We start from the raw sequence: 21,846 nt of genomic DNA, 5'->3' as shown, positions 1-21,846 counted from the left end.
GGTATTGCTCCTATAGATGATATTTATACATTCTTGATATTACATCTTTATATGTTACAACTAGACCTTTCCCATTTGTCATTTGTTTTTTATTTAGGGTATCTTAAGTTGCTTAGGATATCTTTAAGAAATTTAAAAAGTTGAAGTAGTCTACTGAATAATTAGTCTTGTCTTTTATGCTTTTGCATTTTATGTTTTCTGTAAGAAGCCATTTTGTACCCCCAGGTTATAAACCCACTTTTCTATTTTCTGTATAGGTTTATTTTTTCCTTATATTTAGATTTCCAGTCCATTTTCTTTCCTTGTTGTCCATTTGACTTACTCTTTTAATTCCTACCTTAAACATCTTTTTTACCTTCTATATTCTCTTCCTTGTCCTCCTTAATTATCTTATAGCCTTTTCCTCTATGATAGGTACAAATACATCACTCTGTATCAATGCTGTGCAATAGAAATATATTGTGAGCCTCAAATCCAAGCCACATATGTAATTTTAAAATTTCTGGTATTGCCCTGGCTGTTGTGGCTCAGTGGATTGAGCGCTGGCCTGTGAACTCAAGGGTCCCTGGTTCAATTCCCAATCAGGGCACATGTCTGGGTTGCAGGCCAGGTCCCCAGGAGGGGGCACATGAGAGGCAACCACACATTGATGTTTCTCTACCTGTCTTTCCCCCTACCCTTCCCCTCTGTCTAAAAATAAACAAAATTTTTTTTCTAGTATCCATATTTTTAAAAAGTAAAATTAAACAGGTAAAATTAATTTTTATATTTTATGTTTAACTTGATATGCCCAAAAGATTGTAATTTCAACATATAATAAGTGTAAATTATTATTAATAAGAGTTTATTTCCTGATGAGTATTTTATACTCGGATACATCTCCATTTGGACTAGTCACATTTCAGTTGCTCGAAAGCTACTTGTGGCTAGTGGCTACTATATTGAACATATGCAGCTCTACACTATAATTATGTGTTTATGTCATTATCTTCCCCATTTAACTATCTTCTCCTCAAGGAGAGAGTTACTTCATTCATTATTTTATTCGAGCTTTATCCTTACTCACAGTGTGGCAGTATTGCGATATGTTTGGGAAAAGCTAAAATGTGCTTAGGTGACATCAATAAAAGAATAATTTCCAGAAGAAGGAAACTTCTAACCTCACTTGCATTAGAAAATTAGACCAAATGACTTCCAGAGATCCTTCTCGCCTTGAGGTACTGCAATTCCAATCATACCTTATAAACACTTCAGAGTTCTTTAGAAAAGTGTGTCACTGAACCCTAAAATATGTACAGTATTTTTTGGACTATAAGATGTACCTAGGTTTTTGAGGATAAAAATAGAAAAAAAATTTTTGAAGCAAAGAATGTGGTAAAAAAAGTGCATCTTATAGTCTGAGAAATATGGTATGTGAAGGTGTTTGGGTCTGGATGCTCGAGTTTATTTTCACTTCTTTTAATGAGGCTCTAAAGCAGTCTCTTTAAATTTATAGACTTTCTCTAAGCATTACACATCACTGAGAAACCTGGTAACTGCATTTCATTTTTCGTATTTTAATCCTGAATTTATTCAACATTGTTCACTCACATTAGTTACTTCCTAAAGTCTTCTGGCTCCCTCAGAGACCTGGGCTTCTCAGACCTCGTTTGGAAAGGTTGGGTAAGACTGAGTTGAAAATCTCGTGCGTGTGATGGTGCGTTGAAGAACTGCTGATCTGTAGTGTGCAGGGGCCACTCGGGTTAGTTACCATTCCGGTAGAGAGGTCAGCACTTTTTATTCACATTGCTCCTTTCTTCTCAGGTTCTCACATACTGTGAAGATAAGTAGAAATTCATAATCCATATTCACTCCAAAAACTTCTTGATTAATAATGTTCAGCAAGTAATCTTTAGATTTGAACTGGCAGTTTGTAGCCTTTGTGTAGTTCTTTCTCCAAGAACCAGAAACTTGTAGTTCTAAGTGATTATATCTCAGTTCAAGGATTTTGAATGTTTCAATTTTTAGTTCATTTCAAAGTTCAGAAATACAAGACAGGGTATTAGTTTTATATTGGTAAAATCAGTATCAAAGTACAAATTCCTAAACTTGCCAATATTTCCTGACGAATTTGTAGGACATACTTTTTTTCCCTTCAGAACCTAATATACTTGTCTGTGTACTAATTTCTGCATAGGGCTATGGAACGCACCTGATGAATCATTTGAAAGAATTTCATATAAAACATGACATCCTGAACTTTCTCACATATGCAGATGAATATGCAATTGGATATTTCAAGAAACAGGTAAGTTTTTCACTACGCAGCACTATCTGTCATTCTTTTTTTAAGTATGTACTCAGGTAGCCTTCCTTCAGATAAGTTCCCTGCCCCTCGCCCCAGTGTTTTCTCCTTATAAGAAGGACTTAACATTTATTTTGTAAGCCTTAAGCCAGAAGTAAACTCCAGACAGGATCAGAGGGTATGACCAGCACGTGGTAAGTTCTAGGTAAATATTTGCTGAGTGAGTGAATGTCATCCACAAGTGAAGTATGATATTGCATCCTGCCATTCTAAATTCTGGTATCTCTAGTCTAAGGAGAAATTTTGCTGGGTGAGTCGTGTTCTCCCCGTATGAGGGAAATAGATTCAGTCTGTGGAAAGGCTGTCTTTACTGCAGAGAGGAAATGCTCATGGTTAGGAGTAAGCTCCAGATAACTATTGGTCTACACTGGTAGGGGTGTCCAACCTTTTGGCGTCTCTGGGCCACACTGGAAGAAGAAGCGTTGTCTTGGGCCACACATTAAATACATTGTGACACATAATCACACACAAAAAAATCTCATAATGTTTTAAGTAAATGTACGATTTTGTGTTGAGCCCCATTCACAGCCATTCTGAGCCGCAGGCGGCCCGCAGGTGGCAGGCTGGGGAATGGGCCGCCTACTCAGTCTTTTCTCATCAGTTTTCCGCTTGGCTTTTTAAGGGCTATTCTTTGCATATTTACTTTTATAGTACTTTATGTTTCTATATATTTTTCTCTTAATCTGACTACAATAGTAATCTGTAGTTATTGTAGAAATTTTAGAAGGGGAAAAATTGCTTGTAATTCTACCACCCAGGGAAATTTAATATTCATTGTTAATGTTTTGATATTTACCCTTCTAATATTTTTTTCTGTGTGTGTTTGTGAATGTACGTGTGTATATCAATATAAAAAGTGGCTAATAGTGTCATTTAATTATTTACCTTTTTACTTAATGTATTCTGATTATTTTTATATGACTTTTGATAGTCATCTGAGACTTTAGTGTATAAATAGAAAATAGTTTATTAAACCAATACCACCTTTGGGACATTTAGGTGCTTTGTGTATATCAGTGTGTGTGTATGTGCACGTGTCTGTCTGTGTTACCCTCATCTATGGTAATTTTCTCTGAATAAATGTCTAGAAGCAGAGCTGCTTCCAGACATATTTAAGGTTTTGTTAGGCATTGCCACATTCTGTAACAATTTCTGTTCTTGTCAGCAATATAGAAGAGGGCTCAGGAAATTAGTCAATAATTGAAAAGTAGGGTTTTTACCCCATCCTTGGTAACAAATTGTATATGTTTGCATTTATTTGGTCATTGTGAGGTTTGACTTGTTTTTCCTTGTTCACTGACCCCTTGTATTAAATTTTTTGAATTGCCAATTCATTGTATTTTGCCTTTTTTTCTATTAAAATATTTAATTTTACAATGATTTATATGAAAACTCTTTGCATTTACAGATATTAACCTTTTATTTTATGATTTCCCCCCATTTGTCATATTTCAGCATTGTTTATGGCTTTATTTAAATGTACAGAATTTTAAAGATTTTTATTACAGAAAGTCTATTCACTTTTCCTTAAAAAACATATGAGTCCTTATGGGACTAGAAAGCTTTCCCTCTGCTGGTGTTAGATAATTAGTCGCCTGTATGTTTTTTCCCTCATCCTTTGGGATGTCCCTCATCCTTTGGGATGAAGCTTTTATCCTCATACTCACCTGACAGAACTCAGTGGGATTGTTTCATGAGCGCTTGAGCACCAGCTTTCCTGGGTTCTAGGCACATTGCAAAGGCACATTGAAGTCGCAGCCCTGGTTCTTGAATGAGTTGCCTGTAGTCCTCTTTGAAGGCGATGGCAATAATTGCTCGGAAAGTAAGTGTTTGCTGAAAGCGTCGGCAGGAAACTGCTGGTGATAGTTCTGAAGCCCATGGAATTTTCTGCCAAAAACTGAAACAGGCACTGTAAGGAAAATTATGTTTATATTATAAATATATGAATATATACCCTGTGGCACGATGTTATTACAGCTTAAAGTATGTAAATGAATAGATGGTAAAGCAGGTATGTCACTGAAACAACCACGCATTGTGATGGTCTGGAAGTTTTTTGCCTATAAGTTGGGGTTTCATTTTGCACAACATCAGGGTTTTACTAGTTGTATATTTTGACAAGCTTTTCTTTCAGACTTTAGTTCAATGTTAATTATGGATTTGTTGAGAATCCTGGGGAACCCTCTTTTCCATTTTGGGAGAATTTGTGCAATTTAATGCAAAATTAAACCTTATGTTTACTGTTAACAATTATGTTTCTGTTAATAAGCCACTTTTTAATAATGTTGTTATGTGTTACCATGATTAATTTTTTTACATTGTCTTGCTTCCTGTTTACACATTTGATTTTTGATGTTTTTGAACTTCATGAAGTGTATCTTGGTGCCTAGCACTGTCCCTAGCACGTAGTTAGCACTCAATAGATATTTTATACATAATGCCCATATGAATGAATTTATTTGCTTTGTAGGGTTTCTCCAAAGAAATTAAAATACCTAAAACCAAATATGTTGGCTACATCAAGGATTATGAAGGAGCCACGTTAATGGGATGTGAGCTAAATCCGCAGATCCCATACACAGAATTTTCTGTCATCATCAAGAAGCAGAAGGAGGTAAGCCTGTGACTGACAGACTCCTGTTCCTCTAATCAGGCCCATCTTAGCTCTGTGTGTACGGATTTACAGGGTGTCACAATCTCAGTTTGCTCTGGTTTGTCCAGATTTCTTCTTGGAAGCTATCCTTGGTCTGCCTCCTCTCTAGGTCACCATTCCTGAGAGCGTCCACACTTCTTAAATTGGTATAAAAATGCAAACTTGTAAAATCTGATGCATCAACTTCACCTTCAAGGCCTTTTACTTTCTGGTCTCAAGCATCCTTCCCAAATTTACCTCTTTAGTTTCCTCTCTAAACTGTTCTCCAAAGGCTATTATTACTGATGCTTTAACCCTCTTGCTTGGTGTCTTCATCCCTTGCCCACCTCCCTCTCCTCACCCACATGCAAATTGAACCACTTCTGGCTGTGTTCCAGTTCCTCCTTGGAACTTCCCCAGCACTAGTTTGAGCCACCCATTGGAATGACAATAATTCATCATCTCACTTAGACATTTGAGTCAGCGTGTATTAATCTCTCCTTTTACAAAGTTGCAAGGTCTGAAGGCTGCACTTCTAGGTATTAAGAGATTTGTGATCTAGTGTTGGGGTAAAGTCTTTTACACGTCTGGACTGAAAGAGAAGCATGAAGAGAAGGCTTGATAGATTTGAGTACATAGCACTTCTGCATTCCTCTAAGACAGGGAAAAAAACACAAAAGGGCATAATTTGGGAATGTGCAGAGGCCATTTTATAAATGAATAAACTTTGTGTGTTAAGGCCAGGATCGCCTCGTTGCTCCTCTAGTTTGTTGGAGCTCAAAAACTTGGAGTTTACAACTGTGTGGCATCTTATACAATTCCACTTTATACTTCTGCTATTCATTCTGGTGCCCTTTTCTCCAGATGTAACTTCCACAAGTTCTTCTATCTTAAATCTTTTTTTCTCATTTCTCATTTTTACCAGTGTTCCTTAATCTCAGTTCTTAGTTATTTGTCAGACATCACCAATATAACAGACATCTGTGCACAGTGTCTGGTGCATAGTAGCTGCTCAATAAGTATTTTCCTTTTACTTAAAGTGGCTCAAATTGTTTTTTTTGTTTGTTTTTTGTTTTTGCTTCTTATGGAGGTGAGCAAAAGGGTTTTTTTTAAGTTAGAAAATAAAAACAACCTTTGTTGTTGTTTGGTGAAAATGTTAGCCTCAGAGAGAATTCCAAACAGGGTACTTGGAGAGTTAATAAAAGCACAGCGGGCTCCTGTCTCTGTCTCTCTCTGAAGAGCTAGCTTTCTTCATTGTTCTCTTTGGGGCTTAATGAGCAGGTCTGAATTCAGCAGCTCATTGTTCAGCATTAGAGGCTGCTGGCCAACTAAAGCCATCAGGGCGCCGTCAGCTGCTCATTCCTCACTCCTCCTCCCAGCAGCCCAATTCATCTCCGCAGTATAAGCAGGATTCCCCTGGCAGGGTCTGCAGATTCCCGTAGTCCAGATCTGTTGGCTCTTCCTCCACGAAGGGGAAAGCCATAAGCACAGAGCTGACAAAAGCAGTCAACGTTTCAAAAGACAACGGTCCTTCCCCGGTCTTCTTTTTCCTCTCTTGGATCTTTTTTCCATCTCTCCCTACCTTCCTCCGTTATCACCAGCCTTCTCTAACATACACCATTGAATGCATGATGCAAGCTTGGAGCTGTTAACCTAGTTCTTTTAAAAGAGATCTAAACTCACCAAAATAAAATACTTGGATTCACATAGCACCTACTTGTACTGAATTCAAATGATTTTTGCAAGTACCTTTTGTTCCAACTTTGAAATCCCCCCTGAGGAAGGCGGGGACTAATGGTGGTAGTGAACAAACAGTAAATCTATGGAGGACTTTCCTAGCCCTCAAAGCCTAGAGAGCAGGGTCAGTTGTGGTTGTGGTTAGTAGAGAGAGAGAGAGAGAAACCTAGTGTGGTTGGACAGGTGGTGCAGAGTGAAGAGCTGAGTCCTCCTTTGTGAGTATTGACTCCAGGGGAGCGGTGGGAGCCCTAGGGGCCGAGTGTCATCTGAGCTGGCTGTGGGGGAGACGTGCCTTGAACTCAGCAGCCTGCTAGGGAATCCGCAGGAGTAAAGTCTCAGAGTCAAAGCAGATTCATGGGTGTGTGAATAACTAGGGCCGTAGATGGGTGGGTGGCTAATGAAAGCCACTGTTTGAGAAAGTGTGACTAGGCTGTGAGCCGGCACAGTTGGCTCTGTGTGTGTGTGTGTGTGTGTGTGTGTGTGTGTGTGCGCGCGCGCGCGCGCGTGCATGAATGCAGGCTAGGAGGGAGGGAGACTTACTCAATCTTAATTCGGGTGTGAAACTACAAGGGATTGATTGAGTTTGGAGGAGCCAAAGGCAGGGTGAGGCGAAGGAATGAGGTTTTTTGTAAGAAGACATGTGAAGACTTGGTGCCATTAAAGATGGGGAAGTCTCCCCCAGTTTTCTGTCTGGGAAGACTAAAACTAAAAGGAGGGAGAGATGGATTTGAGGAGAGAAAGATGAAGACATGGTGGAAGGTGAAGACTTTTTCTAGGGAGGTGAGGAGGCTAGAACAGAAGTAAAGTGTGTCCTTTCTCCAAACCGATTCTTGGAGGCACAGCAAGATTAGGAAGCCTCCCCTCCCATTACCAGTCACTCACCAGGGGCCCCCCACCTTCGAGGTGCTGCGTGAAGGGTGTAGAGACCACCTCGTTGGTCATCACGTTGGAGAGTCCCTTGGTAAAGAGAAAAATGCATTTCAAAGTATATTTTCTGAAGGCATTCACTTAAGAGATTGCCATTAGGAGTCTTTTCAAAAAAGATTTGTACTTATTAGTAAATGAGGGGAGAGTATCCATCCAGACCTGTGCTGTTCAGAGTGGCAGCTGCTAGCCACGTGTGGCTACTGAGAACTTGATATGGGGCTAGTCCAAATTGAGATGTGCTGTGAGAGGAAATACTCTCTAATTTCGAAGACCTAGCATGAATAAAAGAATGCAAACTCTCTTGGTTTTCTTCTCTTGATTATATGCTGCAATGATGTTTTGGATTAGATAAAAATAATTTGTTAAAATCAGTTTTACCTATTTTTTTTTTAAATGTGGCTACACAATATTTTAAATTACAAGAGTGGTTTGCATTATGCTCTGTTGGATAGCACCAAACCAGGTTAACAGGAATATACTTTGACCAGTCCCGTGATTTTATGAAGTTCTTTGTTTGATGGTTAGGTTTATGATTTAGGTTGTTGCAGCATTTACCAGTACTAAGTCTGAAATCAAGCAGTCGGGAACTGGACATTTTTGTTTTCTCTTGTGAGTTCAGTTAATGACTGCTACTGTTTCATTTTTTTTCTTTTCCAAAATCCAGTTATGATATAGTTAATGTCAGGTTGGCGATTTTTTTGTAATTATATTAGAAATAATTAGCTTGATACATTAGGAATTATTTTATAAAACAAATACCTCTCAAAATTGTCAGATCATGGTTGTGATGCCTTAACAGACGACACTTTGGAGCTGCTATTTTTGTGCAAAAAGCAAAGGTTGCCACTCAGGCCTTGAAAAATTTGAGTAGCAAGGTCATCCTCCCAGGCTTTCGGGCCTCTCAGAGGCCTGTTCTCCTGCCTCTTCAGTCCGGAGGGAACGGTTCCCCGTCATGGGATGGGAGGAGGTTCTGACGCTGGCCTTGGTAGCAGATCCCCGCTGCTTTTACTGTAGCTCTGACAGAGATTCTGGGACAAGCTGGGCAAAATAATTAGCTCTTAACACTAAAGAGGACAGTGGGCCATCGGGGTAGAGTGTTCTCTTAATATTGACATTTCTGCTGGCCGGGGACAAGTGCTCATAAAGATGGTTGTGTGAATGCACTGAATGGGCATGGTATAATAGAATGTTTTCCTGACTTACCTGTTAAATTGAATTCACCCCTTTCTCCCTTTTTGGTTTCTAAAGACTTTATTTTGTTAGAGAAACAGCTCCTTAGGTTGGCCGACCGAAGCTGTGGCTGCAGACTTCTGCCACTGAACACCTTTTCTCCTGTGCGTTACAGATCATCAAAAAGCTGATAGAAAGAAAACAAGCCCAGATTCGAAAAGTCTACCCTGGACTCTCATGTTTTAAAGATGGAGTTCGACAGATTCCGATAGAAAGCATTCCTGGAATTAGTATGTATATAGATCTTCTTTTAGTAACAAACTGTAGAAATGATCCCTGAAAGGATAGTCTTTATAGATCTTCATTTAAAAACAGAATCTTTTGGTAATGCCATCAGCTGTGTTTGAAACTATTACCAGAGTGCAGTACTTTAAAAAGCTTTTTGCCCAGCCCTTCTCCATCTGTGTTATTTCTAGTCTTTTAAGAAGCCAGCAAATGCTTTCCTTTGATATCTTTTCTCTACTTCCCTTTGCAAACAAACCAAAGAGTGCTTAGATGACCTCTTGTTGTGGCTATTAATATCCATCATTGATTGAGAGCCTGCTGTTTGTAGCACAGTGCTAGGCACTACACACACGTGTCCTTGCAAGTAGGGGACTTCTGCTTTTACAAGCAGGGAAGTTGAGTCTCGGAATGGTTAACTTCTCTGACCTCACGCAGCACATGGCCAGTAACTGTCAGAATGAGAAACAGGCCGTTTCTTACTCCTTCACTGTCTTGCTGTTCTCACCGTGTCTCATTGCCGTCATGGGTGCAGTCTGCATAGATCTGTGCTGGGGTCAGTCGGTTCAAATTTCAAGGAAGGATGGTTCAAAATCACATAATTTGTTTCCCTATTTCACACCAGTTTTCCAGAGGGTTCTTACCTGTGAGTATGTTAGCAGTGAGCTGTGTTGAGTTAAAACATACACAGTAGCTCTTTTGGTAGATGAAAAGCTATCAAATATCAGCACTTTCGTTTGGGTCAAGTCCAGGATCTTCTGGTATATTTAAGATTTATAAAGCAAAACAAAATCAAACAAACTAAAATTCTCCAGAAGAGAACAAGACATTATTTGTTTTTTCATGATATGTATTATATATGTTTCTTCTTTATAAAATCTACTCTGTAGGACATCTTGCTTTCGCTGCCAGACCAGAAATTTTACATCCCCATATTATCTCAATTAATGGCATAATAACTACCTTATCACTGAATGCCAGTTTGTGCCAGGCATTCTTCTGTGGGATAACGTCACCTAATTTTTAGATTCCTGTTTTATAGATTGGTAAACTGAGAGCCAAAGATTAAATAACTTACCTGGGGTAAAAAATAGCTTTTAAAGAGAAAGCAAGAAATCAAATCCAAGTCTACTGGACTCGAGTATGTTTTCTTTCTGATACACTAAACCATCTTGCATTATAAGCAAAGTCTTTGCCAAATAAAATAGAGACTAGGACAGAGTTTATTCTAACCTAAAATAGCAGCTTAACTCTTCACATGGTGATTGGCAAAAAAAAAAGTGATGTTTTAAAAAAAGGTTAAAAAAAATACACATGCTGCCCTGGCTGGTGTGGTTCAGTGGATTGAGCGTGGGCCTGCAAACCAAAGCGTCACTGGTTCCATTCCCAGTCAGGGCACATGCCTGGGTTGCAGGCCAGGTCCCCAGGAGCAGTTGCACGAGTAGTACAACCACACATTGATGTTTCTCTTCCTTTCTTTCTCCCTCCCTCCTCCTCTGTCTAAAAATAAGTAAATAAAATTATAAACATAAACAATACACGTGCCTACAGTACTAGACATTATTATTTTTTATGTTTTTTTCTGAAAGGTTGGAGTTCCTTTTTTAAAAAACATTAACCAATAGGGCATTGTTGTCAGTCTTGGAAATGTTTTGTACTGTTGGCTGCATTTGGAGGTAACTAACTGCAGTTAATTTCACTGTTCAGGAATAGACTTACTGAGGCATAGCTGTAATTTATTGCATTTTCAATAAGTGTTAACTGTTATTCTCTTTACCAAAAACAGTTCTCACTCAGTCTTTACTTTTGTTGACATATAGGAGAGACAGGCTGGAAACAGAGTGGAAAAGAGAAGAGGTAAGTGCGATGGGTGAGAGGATATTAATGGAAGTGGTCCCCCCTCCCCTCCCAACAACTTAAGAGAAAATGGACAAACTGATTGTAGTCACCAATACAACACTTGTTGGGTGTCAATTTTCATACAGAATTCAGGAATGAATTCAGTTTTAGGTTTTTGTAGAAATGAGCTGAATAGGAATCAACTGGCAAGAGGATGAAAAACTAATCATTGTTCTTGGTTGTTCACTCTTTCCCTTTCAAGTAAAGAGCCCAAAGACTCTGACCAGCTTTACAGCACACTCAAGAGCATCCTCCAGCAGGTGAAGGTAGGTGTTTCCTTTTCATTTAGCCCATGGAAGTATTTTGAAATGATTTCCCACACAGAATTTCCATATTAGATACCTTGCTTTTTTCTTTACCCAAGAGCCATCAAAGCGCTTGGCCCTTCATGGAACCTGTGAAGAGAACAGAAGCTCCGGGATATTATGAAGTTATAAGGTTCCCCATGGGTAATGCCATTAACATTTTCTAAGTATAGATTTAAAACTCTCTGGATAGCGGCGTGGGGGACGAAGGGTTACTGAGGCTAATTGTACTCTTCTGTAGTAGGGTAGGGTGTGTATGGTGGGCGATGAGATTCCATGTATCTGGGGAGGGCGGTGACATGAGAGCAGAAGGGCACAGGAGAGGTGCGTGTCTGTGTTTATGAGACATCCTGCAGCTGCCTGGGAGCCCACACACCAACAACACTAGGTGCAGAAAGCCCAGGTGGAGACTGCAGACAGCATGAGATATGAAACACTGACTGTTTGGACATAACCTTGCTTATACCCTACCTATTGGGTTGCAAATGGATAAGCATCAGGTTGTGCTCTTGACACATTGTGAGTCTGTTTAAGGAGTTTTGAAGATAGTACAGAAGAAGTTAGATGAAGCTGCTTGACTGCTGTACTTCCAGAGGGAGAAATCCTAGTTAACACAGTCCTCAATCTTTCATGCTCTTGACGAATACTATTAATGTCACTCCTTATACTCCTATTTTAAGCTTTGTCCTACATCCAGACCAACCAAACAAAAAAACGCCATTAGACAGGTACTTAGTAGAATTTGCTGCTATGCCTGCACCCTGCTAAAATGAATGAATTGAATGAATTAAGAATCCCCAAATTAAACCAATTTGGCATAGTGCAGATAACAGGCAACTAGCTGAAAATTTTTTTTTTTCAATCTGCTGTGTGACTATTTTGGGGAGAGAGCCTGTGTGCGCCTGTGTCTTCCTTACCTTTTCTACCTGTCATCTATTTCTGGTGCCAAAGAAGGGTTCAAGTGTGAAAGAAGGAATTAGAGGGATCTAGTAGCTCCCTGATAGCGAAGTCACTTGTAGATGTTTTCTACAGCATTCATTTTCACATGAACATTTTATACAGTGGTGGGAATGATTTCAGTAGTCTGTACTCCTTGAAGTGGACATACAGCCATATGCTCTTCTTTCCCTTTTGTCTCTGTCTGCCTTGCTTCTGTGTATTTCCACAGTGAGGGTTGACTGAGTCTAGAGTTCTGAACGGAAGGGTGGTCTGGGAGTGAATATTTCCCATGACACAAGAAATATGTTAAAACTCTTTATGTACATTTTAAAACTTAACTGACCTTTGCATCCTCACTTCCTGGACCATGTCAACTTCTTTTGTGATCCCCTCATGGGAGGCCGTATGCATTTGGAGAGAATAATTTCCTTTCGGCCGGGCATGTGCACGCTGAAGACCTGCGGCGGTAGGTCTAGCAGGCTTGTCTGTCATAGCCTGCTCGCAGCCTGCTTTCTGGAAGTGTTTTCCTTGGTCCAGTCTGAGAAGGATGTGAGCTTCCCCAGTTGATGACCACTTGTGTGTGGAGCTGGAATCTTGGCAGGGGAAAATTGCCCACACTGAGTAAGACCAGTGGCGGGCTGAGGTGTGTGCTGGGCAAAGTCGACTAAACCCACAAGTGGTGCTCTTTAGTGGGGCTGTGATAATTTTGTGGGGATGCCTTTAGGTCCGGGACAAAATATGTAGTTTTGTCCCCCCAGATGGTCATGTTTTTAAGGACAAGACAAGTCAATAATTTTACTCTTCCTCATTATCTTTTCTTGTCTCTTTACAAACACATTTCTTCTCTTTCCCCTGTGCCTTAAAAAACTCTTTTCTTCCATATGAATGAGATCTAACCTATTTTGTATAGGGAACATTATCAGAATAGTCTAGCCCAAATAGTCTAGCATGTCTTCTCAACTGCACGTGGGTTGCTAGGCAGGGTTTCCGATTTATCTAGAATTCACAAGTTGGTGGCGGGGAGAAGAGTGAAAATAGAATAATTTAATGGTGTCTCCAGATTTGGTATTACTGATGTTTATGATGTTTATCAGTAATACCAAATCCCCCTCTTTTTTAACTTTTGCTGTTTGGTCAACTGAAAGATTCTAAAAAGGCTAGAGGAAGAAAGATGCTATCTATCACTTTAGAATACAAAGAGAATGTGTAGAATTGGTTTTAATTCTTCAGAAAGGCCCAAACACTTCTGTGATTCTTGTTTTGTTTCTGTTGTGTTTTAGGTTCTCCCCATCTCTTCTTACCCTCTCCCTTCTGAAAAATATGTTTGAAAAACTTTTAGATAAACTTTTTTTTGTTAAGTTTCATTGTCTTCTTCCCCCTTTAGTTTTTGGGTTAAACCTGTCTTCTAAAACATTATATTTGGCAGGATATTTTAAGTAGCCTAGGTATTTAGGTAGAAGAAAGGTAAACATCTAATTTCACTTAGAGAGGCACAGTTCACTTGCTCTTTCATTGTTAAATAAGGAGACATCTTCATCTGTTCAGTCACACCTGGGTGAGACGTTAGGGGGGTATTTGCTGAGCCTTTGTGTGTCTTAACACGCTTTAATTTTTCTCTCTTTCCAAACTATTTTAGTTAGAGAAGAAAGAAAATTGAAAGTCAAACTCACACTTGTGATGGCCTAACTCTGAGACAGGCTTTTGTTAAAGGAAATAAGAAAAAGTGGATATTTTCCATTTTTTCTTTGTGTTAGATTTAGAATTTTGATGCAGATTAATGTCTTCCAGTTTGGGGATGTTGCACATAAGTTTATTTGTCCTATTACATGATTATCCCAATGTATTTGGTTATAAGTTTCTTTCCCTCTGGAAAATTTGATAATATAGTGGGAATTTAGGTTATTGATATTTAGAAATATTTCTTTAGTGATTTTGACTTATTTTCCCATCTATAGTTAATGGAATTTTTAATTATAGAACCAGACTTAGAGACAGCTAGGGACCTATAAGGAGACAGTGTTAATAAGTAGAAGATGTTAGCAGCTTCTAATTTGCAGGGAATTCTTTAAACCAGTCCTGAGGCTGAGTGTTACAGGAGCCCCATTGTATTCTTATAAGTTCAGACAAAGCACTGTTCATTTGTAAAAATAATACAATTTAAAGCACATAGATGTACTGGGAAATTCTTATTTTTTTTTTTTACAATAGCCTCAGAAGGCTTACTTGCTTTAGAAAATAGATTATTAAGTAAAGTTTGTCATCATTCTTAAGTCACTTATGGAGCATGAGAGGACATCCATTTGAACCGTTTCACCTGCCAGGCCACTGGTGTACTTGCAGATGGGTTTATGATCAGTTTCTCTATCTTAGTTCCCTATAACAGCAAAACAACTGTGACTTTGGTTAAAGAAACTCTGTCCGATTGTTTTAAGTAATGAAGTGATTCAATACAAGTGTCCTACCTGATTTACTCCGTGTAGATAAAGCCTCTTCTGTATAAATCTGAATGAATAGCTAACAGTACTTAATTCATCATATTTATCGCTGCTACTCTGCTACTTATCTTCTTGTGCTGAATAAGGGATTGGACCAGATGATTAATAACAGTCCCTTCAGTGTTAAAATGCTGTGACTTTATACAAGCAAGAACATAAGATTTAAGAACTCTTTTCCCTGATCATATGAATTTCCCTTACACAAAGGCACTGGGATGGTAAAAATGTAATGAAACCGATGACACAGCTTTTTCAGTCTCACTTTTGTCAACTAACATTCAAAAGAAGTCACAGTTGCTAATATATTTTTTTTCCTGTGCAGATCTGAAAACCATGAGTGAACGCCTCAAGAATAGGTACTATGTGTCTAAGAAATTATTCATGGCAGACTTACAGCGAGTCTTTACCAATTGCAAAGAGTACAACCCCCCCGAGAGTGAATACTACAAATGTGCCAACATCCTGGAGAAATTCTTCTTCAGTAAAATTAAGGAAGCTGGATTAATTGACAAGTGATTTCCCTCCCTCTGCTTCTTAGAAACTCAACAAGCAGTGTGCCTAAAGCAAGGTGGTTTAGTTTCACAAAGAATTGGACATAATGTGTTGAAGATACTTGTAAATGTAATAATTAGCACTTTTGAAAAACAAACAAAAACCTCCTCTTAGCTTTCCAGATACGTATTTAAATTTGAGTCATAGGACATTTTTATTTTATGAAATAGATTTTAATCTATTTACTACTATCAATGTAAATTTTCTATGGCATGTCCACTAGGTGAATATTCAATAATAGATGATCAGGGGTTTCCTCAAAACCTGTATCTGAGGAAATTGCACATCGTACCAAGATTTGGGGGAATCCAGAAAATTTCAGACCGTGAATGTTTCCATTTTTCCTAATGGAATGTGAGAATTTATTTTTATTTTTTTTCTGAAGGATTTTAAGGAAGGGATACATGATTAAAAGCCCGTAAAAGGTGAAATATGTGATGTTTGAAGTCTCCTTGTAGACTTCCTATATATATATTTTAGAAACACTCATCCAGATGAGGTGCTTTGAGCAGTTCTGAAAAATGCAGTTTCATAAAAGCAACTGCTTTGATTTCTAAGGAAGAAATTCTAAATAATGCAAACTTTTTTATAAGCATCAGGTTTTTGATAATTCTGTCTACCTACAAAAAACCTTGTGAGTGTATAACCACTATTTTAATAATTATTTTCTCTACACAAATGTGTAATATTATATTTGACTTCGCTTATGCAGGCCATAAGTTCCAAAAGGCAATTTCCTGGGCCACAAAGGCATACATTTGAAAACACTTGAAATCGAATCAATGTGCTTTAATAAGAAAAGAAGTGTAATCTATATATGTACCAAATATGGTGAATACTTGTTCTAATAAATGAGAATTTTTTTCCTTTTCTATGATACACAACAACCCACTGATAATGTACATGTGGACATTTTTCCTTTTGCATCTTCAGATTGTGTATGTTCATTGTCTGAGTTGAATTAAATGACCACCAAGATTTGCTGTCAGTGTTTCGACACCTACATTGGTTTGTAGACCCAGGGTCATATCCCACTGAAATCCACCACACAACCTGATTAACCAGCCTTGGGGTTCCAGTTCAGTGCTTGGATTTATCTGCTGATTAACACTACAGAGATGAGTGGAACACCTGCCATCCCAGCTCTGGGAGAACCAGCTAATACAAAACAATTGAAGGCCATGTTGATGGTCTCGACACTAATTTTTATGACACAAATTTATAAACTGATTTTTGTAAAGAACTAGGTTTTAAAAGTGTATTTAACATGATGTTTTCTATCAGCATAAATGAATTAAGACGATCACTTAAAGTCATTAAGAAAGAGAGTTGCCAGAGATAATCTGCATTAAGGAAAAAACTTTAAGGCGGAAGTATTGTTTTTAATATGTAAGAGATATTCAGAATGCTCACAATGAAAAATGCCTCAACTTTTTTAAGGATAAGAAACCACCACGAGTGGCATCTAGATTTCTAATGAAGAACGATGAGACAGTTTGGATTAAGTATCTTGGACTGGTTTTCAACAGTGCTTTGTACTGGATCTGCCAAAGCATCTGTCCAGCTTGGTATCCTGTGAAAGTTTGTTATTTTCTGGGTAGACATTCTTATAGAGTATTGTCTTTAAAATCAGATTGTCTCTTCTATATTGAAAGCATTTTTATGTTTTCTAATTTAAAAATTAATATTTTCTTATAGATATTGTGCAATAAAGCTGAAGTAGGATGTGTGGTTTTTGCAAATGCTTTAACAGCTGATGAAATTTTACATTTGTAAAATTAATATATTGTACTGGTACAAAATAGTTTTAAATTATATTTTAAAAAGCTCTTGAATCTGGTGGTGTGTTTTCTTCTTCTAGCAGATTGGTTTTTAACAGGGAACACGTACGACCTGATTGACGACCATTGACTGTAACCTCAATTCTTAGTTCGTAGGCATTTTGTCCACCATGTTTAGAACTGTCGCACTTGTGGGAAGTTTCATAAAAATCTATAGCCCATCAATGAGAGATTTTCAAGAAGAGAGTCACTTAACTCTATCTGTGTCTCTTGAGTTGTCCACTGCATTTTGTCCACTGTCACTCATTAAACGGGAAAAAATCCAGATAAAAGAGGGCTATTGGTTTAGAAATTAAATTTTTTCCCAGTTTGTCTACTTTGCTCCTGTGAAATAGATGAACGAGCAGAGATAAAAACACAGCTGATTTCTGGATATCTTCCGTATGAGCTTCCAATGTTACTAAAAAATCTGGCTGTAGGAAATATTACTATAATATCCTGTTGGGGTATCAGAGGACCCACCAAAGAGCACCCCTCTTCCCTTCTGAATTCTGAACTGAGGTCAAGAGCCTAAGGCATATATGATTGCCAAAATATCTTTATTAATGACAGAATGGATATTGGAGAATATGGCTTACATATCTGTGGAATATGGGCTAATAGCGAACCCTAGAATGTAAGAGGGACTCTGAATGTTTACAATGAAAAATGCTTCAACTTTTTAAAGTATGAGAAACCGTGTTGACTGGCATTTCGATTTCAAATGAAGACTGATCATACAGTTTAGATTAAGTATCTCAGACTGGTTTTCAATAGCACTTTCTTTGTACTGGATTTGCCGAAGCACCTGTCCAGCTTGGTATCCTGTGAGTTTATTTTCTGGGTAGACATTCCTACAGAGTATCGCCAGCAGCTCTGCACCACTGCCAACTTTCCCCTCCAAGGGCGTGGCCTTGACCATTAAGCCCAGTGCCCCGCCAAGAGCAATTGTGCTGTCTGAGGGCAGGCCAACTTCGAAGAGGCACGGGTGAGTGAGAACCGAAACAATCCACTCTGGTTCCTCACTGTGGCTCACCAGTTAGGTTAAGTCCCTCCCAGAAGAGAAATGAATCAGGGGCAGAGGGAAGCCAGTGGGTGATGGATATCACGGGAAAGTAAATGTCTGGAATGGAGGTAAGTTTCTGTCATTGCACCCCCATATTTTCATAGTAAGAAAAACCTCTAATTTTTTTGATTATTCAACACAACTAAAAACTGTATTAATTAGAAAAAAAAGTGAAAAGACTTTGAGGTTTTCACAATACTTGGAAGTAAAATTTATAGTTCTGGAATCTAAGAAGTAGAAATAGGGTCAGACTGAGGCACTATCGGGAGGTTAGTAATGTGTCGTCCCTTTTAAGCTGATACTCTTCAGACCAGCCCTCTGTGCTTCTTTAAGGGAGCCTAAGAGCTGCATGAGGAAAGGTTACTGGGGGCAGCTCTGGGGCTTTTCCATATTGTTCTGAGCGGTTCTGCTCTGCCCCTCCACTAGCTTTCTCCTTTTAGCAAAGTGAAAAACCCAAAGAAAAGAGGGCAAGCTACTATGGAATTTCAAAAGTCAAAACGACTGCAAGAGGTAGTAATTAAGTTGACTTTTTTCCCCCTCTTTCTTTCAAGATGCTTGCAACATATGTTTAGATTTCTTGACTATTCAAACATTCTTTTCCCTGGCAGGCAAAAAGTACGTAGAGGGTGGTGGTTGGGCACAGGGAAAGTGTTGGCAGGGACTGAAATCAATGCCTCTACTTGAGTCTTAAGGCTTCTGGTGGTGCTATTTACCTTCTCCTTTGGGTGCTATATTGGTTACCAGTGCTATTAATATAAGGTGGAAATTGGCAGGGCAAAAAACTAAGTGTTAGTAATGCCACAGTTAGGTAAAGAGATGAAAAGTGAACTTAAAGAGAGAGTAAGTAGAAGAAGGTTTCCAGGTGTATTTGGAGGAAGAGCTTAAATAAAGTAAAAAGATGGTGAGGAGGTGAGAACGCTCCTGTGTCCTGAGAAGAACTCTACGGTATTCTACGTATATTTATGCTTTGGATTCTCCGTGGGAACATCTTTTTGTGTGTGTGTGGAAAAAGGAAGCTGTTTGACAATAACAAAGCTGGAGATTTTCTTAGGTTTATTAAAAAGCAATATAATTTCAACAAAGCAGAGAAAAGCAAGGAAAACAAGTTAACTTTCCTGCTCCCTCTATTATTGGGAGGTCTGATACTTGAACCTTGGCAGCTTAAAAATATGAGAAACAATATATGTAATGTGTGTGTGTGTGCCTTGCCAATCTATGCCAATTTAATATAACTAAAAGTAAATAATGAAAACTTTTTATCAAAGAAAACTCAAGGCACCTATTGCTTCACTAGTCTGTTGAACATTTAAGGAAAAAGTAATATCCTACACAAACTCAGAAAAGAGATATTTTTTAGAAAACATTTTATGAGGCTATTATTGAATCTAAAGCCAGGAAAAAACAAAACAAAACCAATAACTGAGGGAAGACAGCTGTAACCCATGTAAATAAAGACAAGGAATAGTATTTGGAATATATAAAGAATCTGTATTAGAAGAATATGTTCTAGTAGAAGAGTGGGCAGAAGATGTAACCAATTCATAGAAGGAATGAGAATGACCAATAAACGTGAATTCTCACAGCTAATGAACTCAATAAAATAAATCTTTTAAGTAACTAAAACAGAAACTATTTCACACTCGTTGGCTTGGCTAATTTCAATGTCCAATAACCCAATGGATAGTGGTGGGGAAACACAAACTTAATTGCTCTTAGGGGAGTGCTGGTGCTACTTGTGTCAGGAGAATGGGTGCAGCCACTTTAGAGAGCCACTCCACTCCTTGGTATCAACTCCACGGAAACTCACGTGTGTACAAGGATGTAGAACATCACTGCAGCAATAGTTTACAGTAATGAAAAAGGGGAAGCAAATTATCTGTCAAAAGAATGTCTTATTTATATATCAAAATACTGTACAACAATGAAAATAATTTATATTTGCCAATGGGGATAAATTCTCAAAAATGTTGAGCTAGCAGTTACAAAAATATATGTACAATATAACATTCATGTAAAATGTTAAGACACAAAACAATTCTTGATAGTCTATGGATAAATGCTACAGCAAGAATACAGAAATATTAACAGAACAAAAACACCAAATTTAGAATAATGATTTTGAAGACAAAGGGAAGGATCAAAGCTAGATCAGAAAATGTTAGCAGAGAAAGATCTATAAAAGTAAAGGCAGCAAATGGTTTGGAGCTGGAGTTGGTAAACTTTTCCAGTAAAAGGCTGGAGAAAATATATTTTAGGTTGCAGGCCAAAGAGGTGAAAGCAAAGATTTTATGTAAATACTTTATTAAGGTTCAAATTTAGTGTTTTTTAATCACCAAAACCGATAACCATGATTTCCGTCCCCCCACCCCCCAAACCATTTAAAAACACAAACGCCCTGGCTGTTGATTGAAGTATAGTCCCGTACACCTAAAGGTTGTAATTTTGATTCCAGGTCAGGGCACATAACTAGGTTGTAGGTTCAGTCCCTAGAGTGGGCATGTACGGGAGGCAACAGATCTATGTTTCTCCCCCCTTTCTCTCTTGCTAAAATCAATAAACTTTATCCTTGGGTGTGGATTAAAAAATAAAAACTTTTTAGCTTGCAGATTATACAAAAACAGGCAGAGGGCTATGTTTGGCCCAAAGGCCGTAGTTTGCACCTGCTGGCCCAGAACAGCATTTTCCAACATAACTTTCTCTGGTGGTGCTGGAAATACTCCTCCATCTGCACCATCCCCAATATGGCGATCACAAGTCATATGTGGCTATTGAGCATTTGAAATGTGGCTACTACAACTGAGAAACTTTAAATTGTATTTTATCTTAGGGTAGCCATTCAAGAGTTTTTATGAACGTAAAGAACAGGTGTAAGGGGAGTGGTTGACTAGTGGAAATAAAGAGATTGTGATGGGAGAGTAAGACATGAATCAGTGAGGGCTGATATTTGAGAACAGGGACATACCAATTTAATACAAAAAGTGCATGGCTTTGGAGGTCAGGAATAAAACATTTTTGGCTAATGAAAAGGATTTGGAGTGTGACTGATACAGAATGCAGAAAGATATGAAGATATGTTCAAGAAAACCTGAGGTCAGGATTGGAAGAGCTCCCTCAGTAAAACAGAATTTGTTGATCATGGACTTGGATATCCCACAGTGGAGAGCTGAGAGAAGCATGAGGTTGAGGGTATGGGGGCTGGAGCGGGGAGCTGAGAGCTTCATGGCGATAACTATAGAGAAAACCAAAGTGTGGGGAGAGATGTTCAAGAAGGATGAGAAAAGTGAAGGCCAGAAAGTAATATGACTAGATCCATGTTCTTTGATTAAAGACCAGTTTAAAGATCAGAAGAAAAACACAAGCACTACATTATACAAATTTTATTGCTCTTTAAAAATGGATAACTTACAGTGCTTTAAAGAGGTATATACAAGCAGTGGCTTCAAACTTGCAGAACTGAACTAATTCTCTCTCACTGGCTAATCTAAAATACAAAAACCAATCCTTGGCATTCATATATTTAACTTTCAGTTTTATGACTAAATAAGTAACTATCCTGAAAGTCCATGACATGATTTGTGATTTTGCTGAAGTATCACTTTGACCAATGTACATCCAGAGCTTGGGGTACAGAGTTAGTTACTTACCTAGTCCCTCATCCTAAGCAACCATCAAATCTCT

The 21,846-nt window shown here is 38.3% G+C and overlaps 1 protein-coding gene across 3 annotated transcripts in view; it reads left to right on the top strand.

Moving 5' to 3' along the window:
* KAT2B (lysine acetyltransferase 2B) overlaps positions 1–17,046 on the top strand; it is a 94,186-nt gene extending 77,140 nt beyond the window's left edge. For 2 of the 3 annotated variants that reach the window (XM_036030596.1, XM_028518089.2), the window contains 7 exons: positions 2,177–2,287; positions 4,815–4,958; positions 8,986–9,100; positions 10,913–10,949; positions 11,194–11,257; positions 11,356–11,440; positions 15,053–17,046. In XM_036030596.1, the coding sequence (XP_035886489.1) occupies positions 2,177–2,287; positions 4,815–4,958; positions 8,986–9,100; positions 10,913–10,949; positions 11,194–11,257; positions 11,356–11,440; positions 15,053–15,246 (750 nt within the window). In that variant the 3' untranslated portion in view covers positions 15,247–17,046. The remainder of the gene's footprint in view (positions 1–2,176; positions 2,288–4,814; positions 4,959–8,985; positions 9,101–10,912; positions 10,950–11,193; positions 11,258–11,355; positions 11,441–15,052) is intronic. The other variant, XM_036030597.1, reaches the window with a different exon arrangement.
* Positions 17,047–21,846: the final 4,800 nt, after the last annotated feature.

This window comes from Phyllostomus discolor, chromosome 7 (assembly GCF_004126475.2).
Source record: "Phyllostomus discolor isolate MPI-MPIP mPhyDis1 chromosome 7, mPhyDis1.pri.v3, whole genome shotgun sequence".
NCBI classification, from domain to species: domain Eukaryota; kingdom Metazoa; phylum Chordata; class Mammalia; order Chiroptera; family Phyllostomidae; genus Phyllostomus; species Phyllostomus discolor.
The sequence above is the reverse complement of the archived record's forward strand: the minus strand, read 5'-3'. Positions and strand labels throughout refer to the sequence as shown.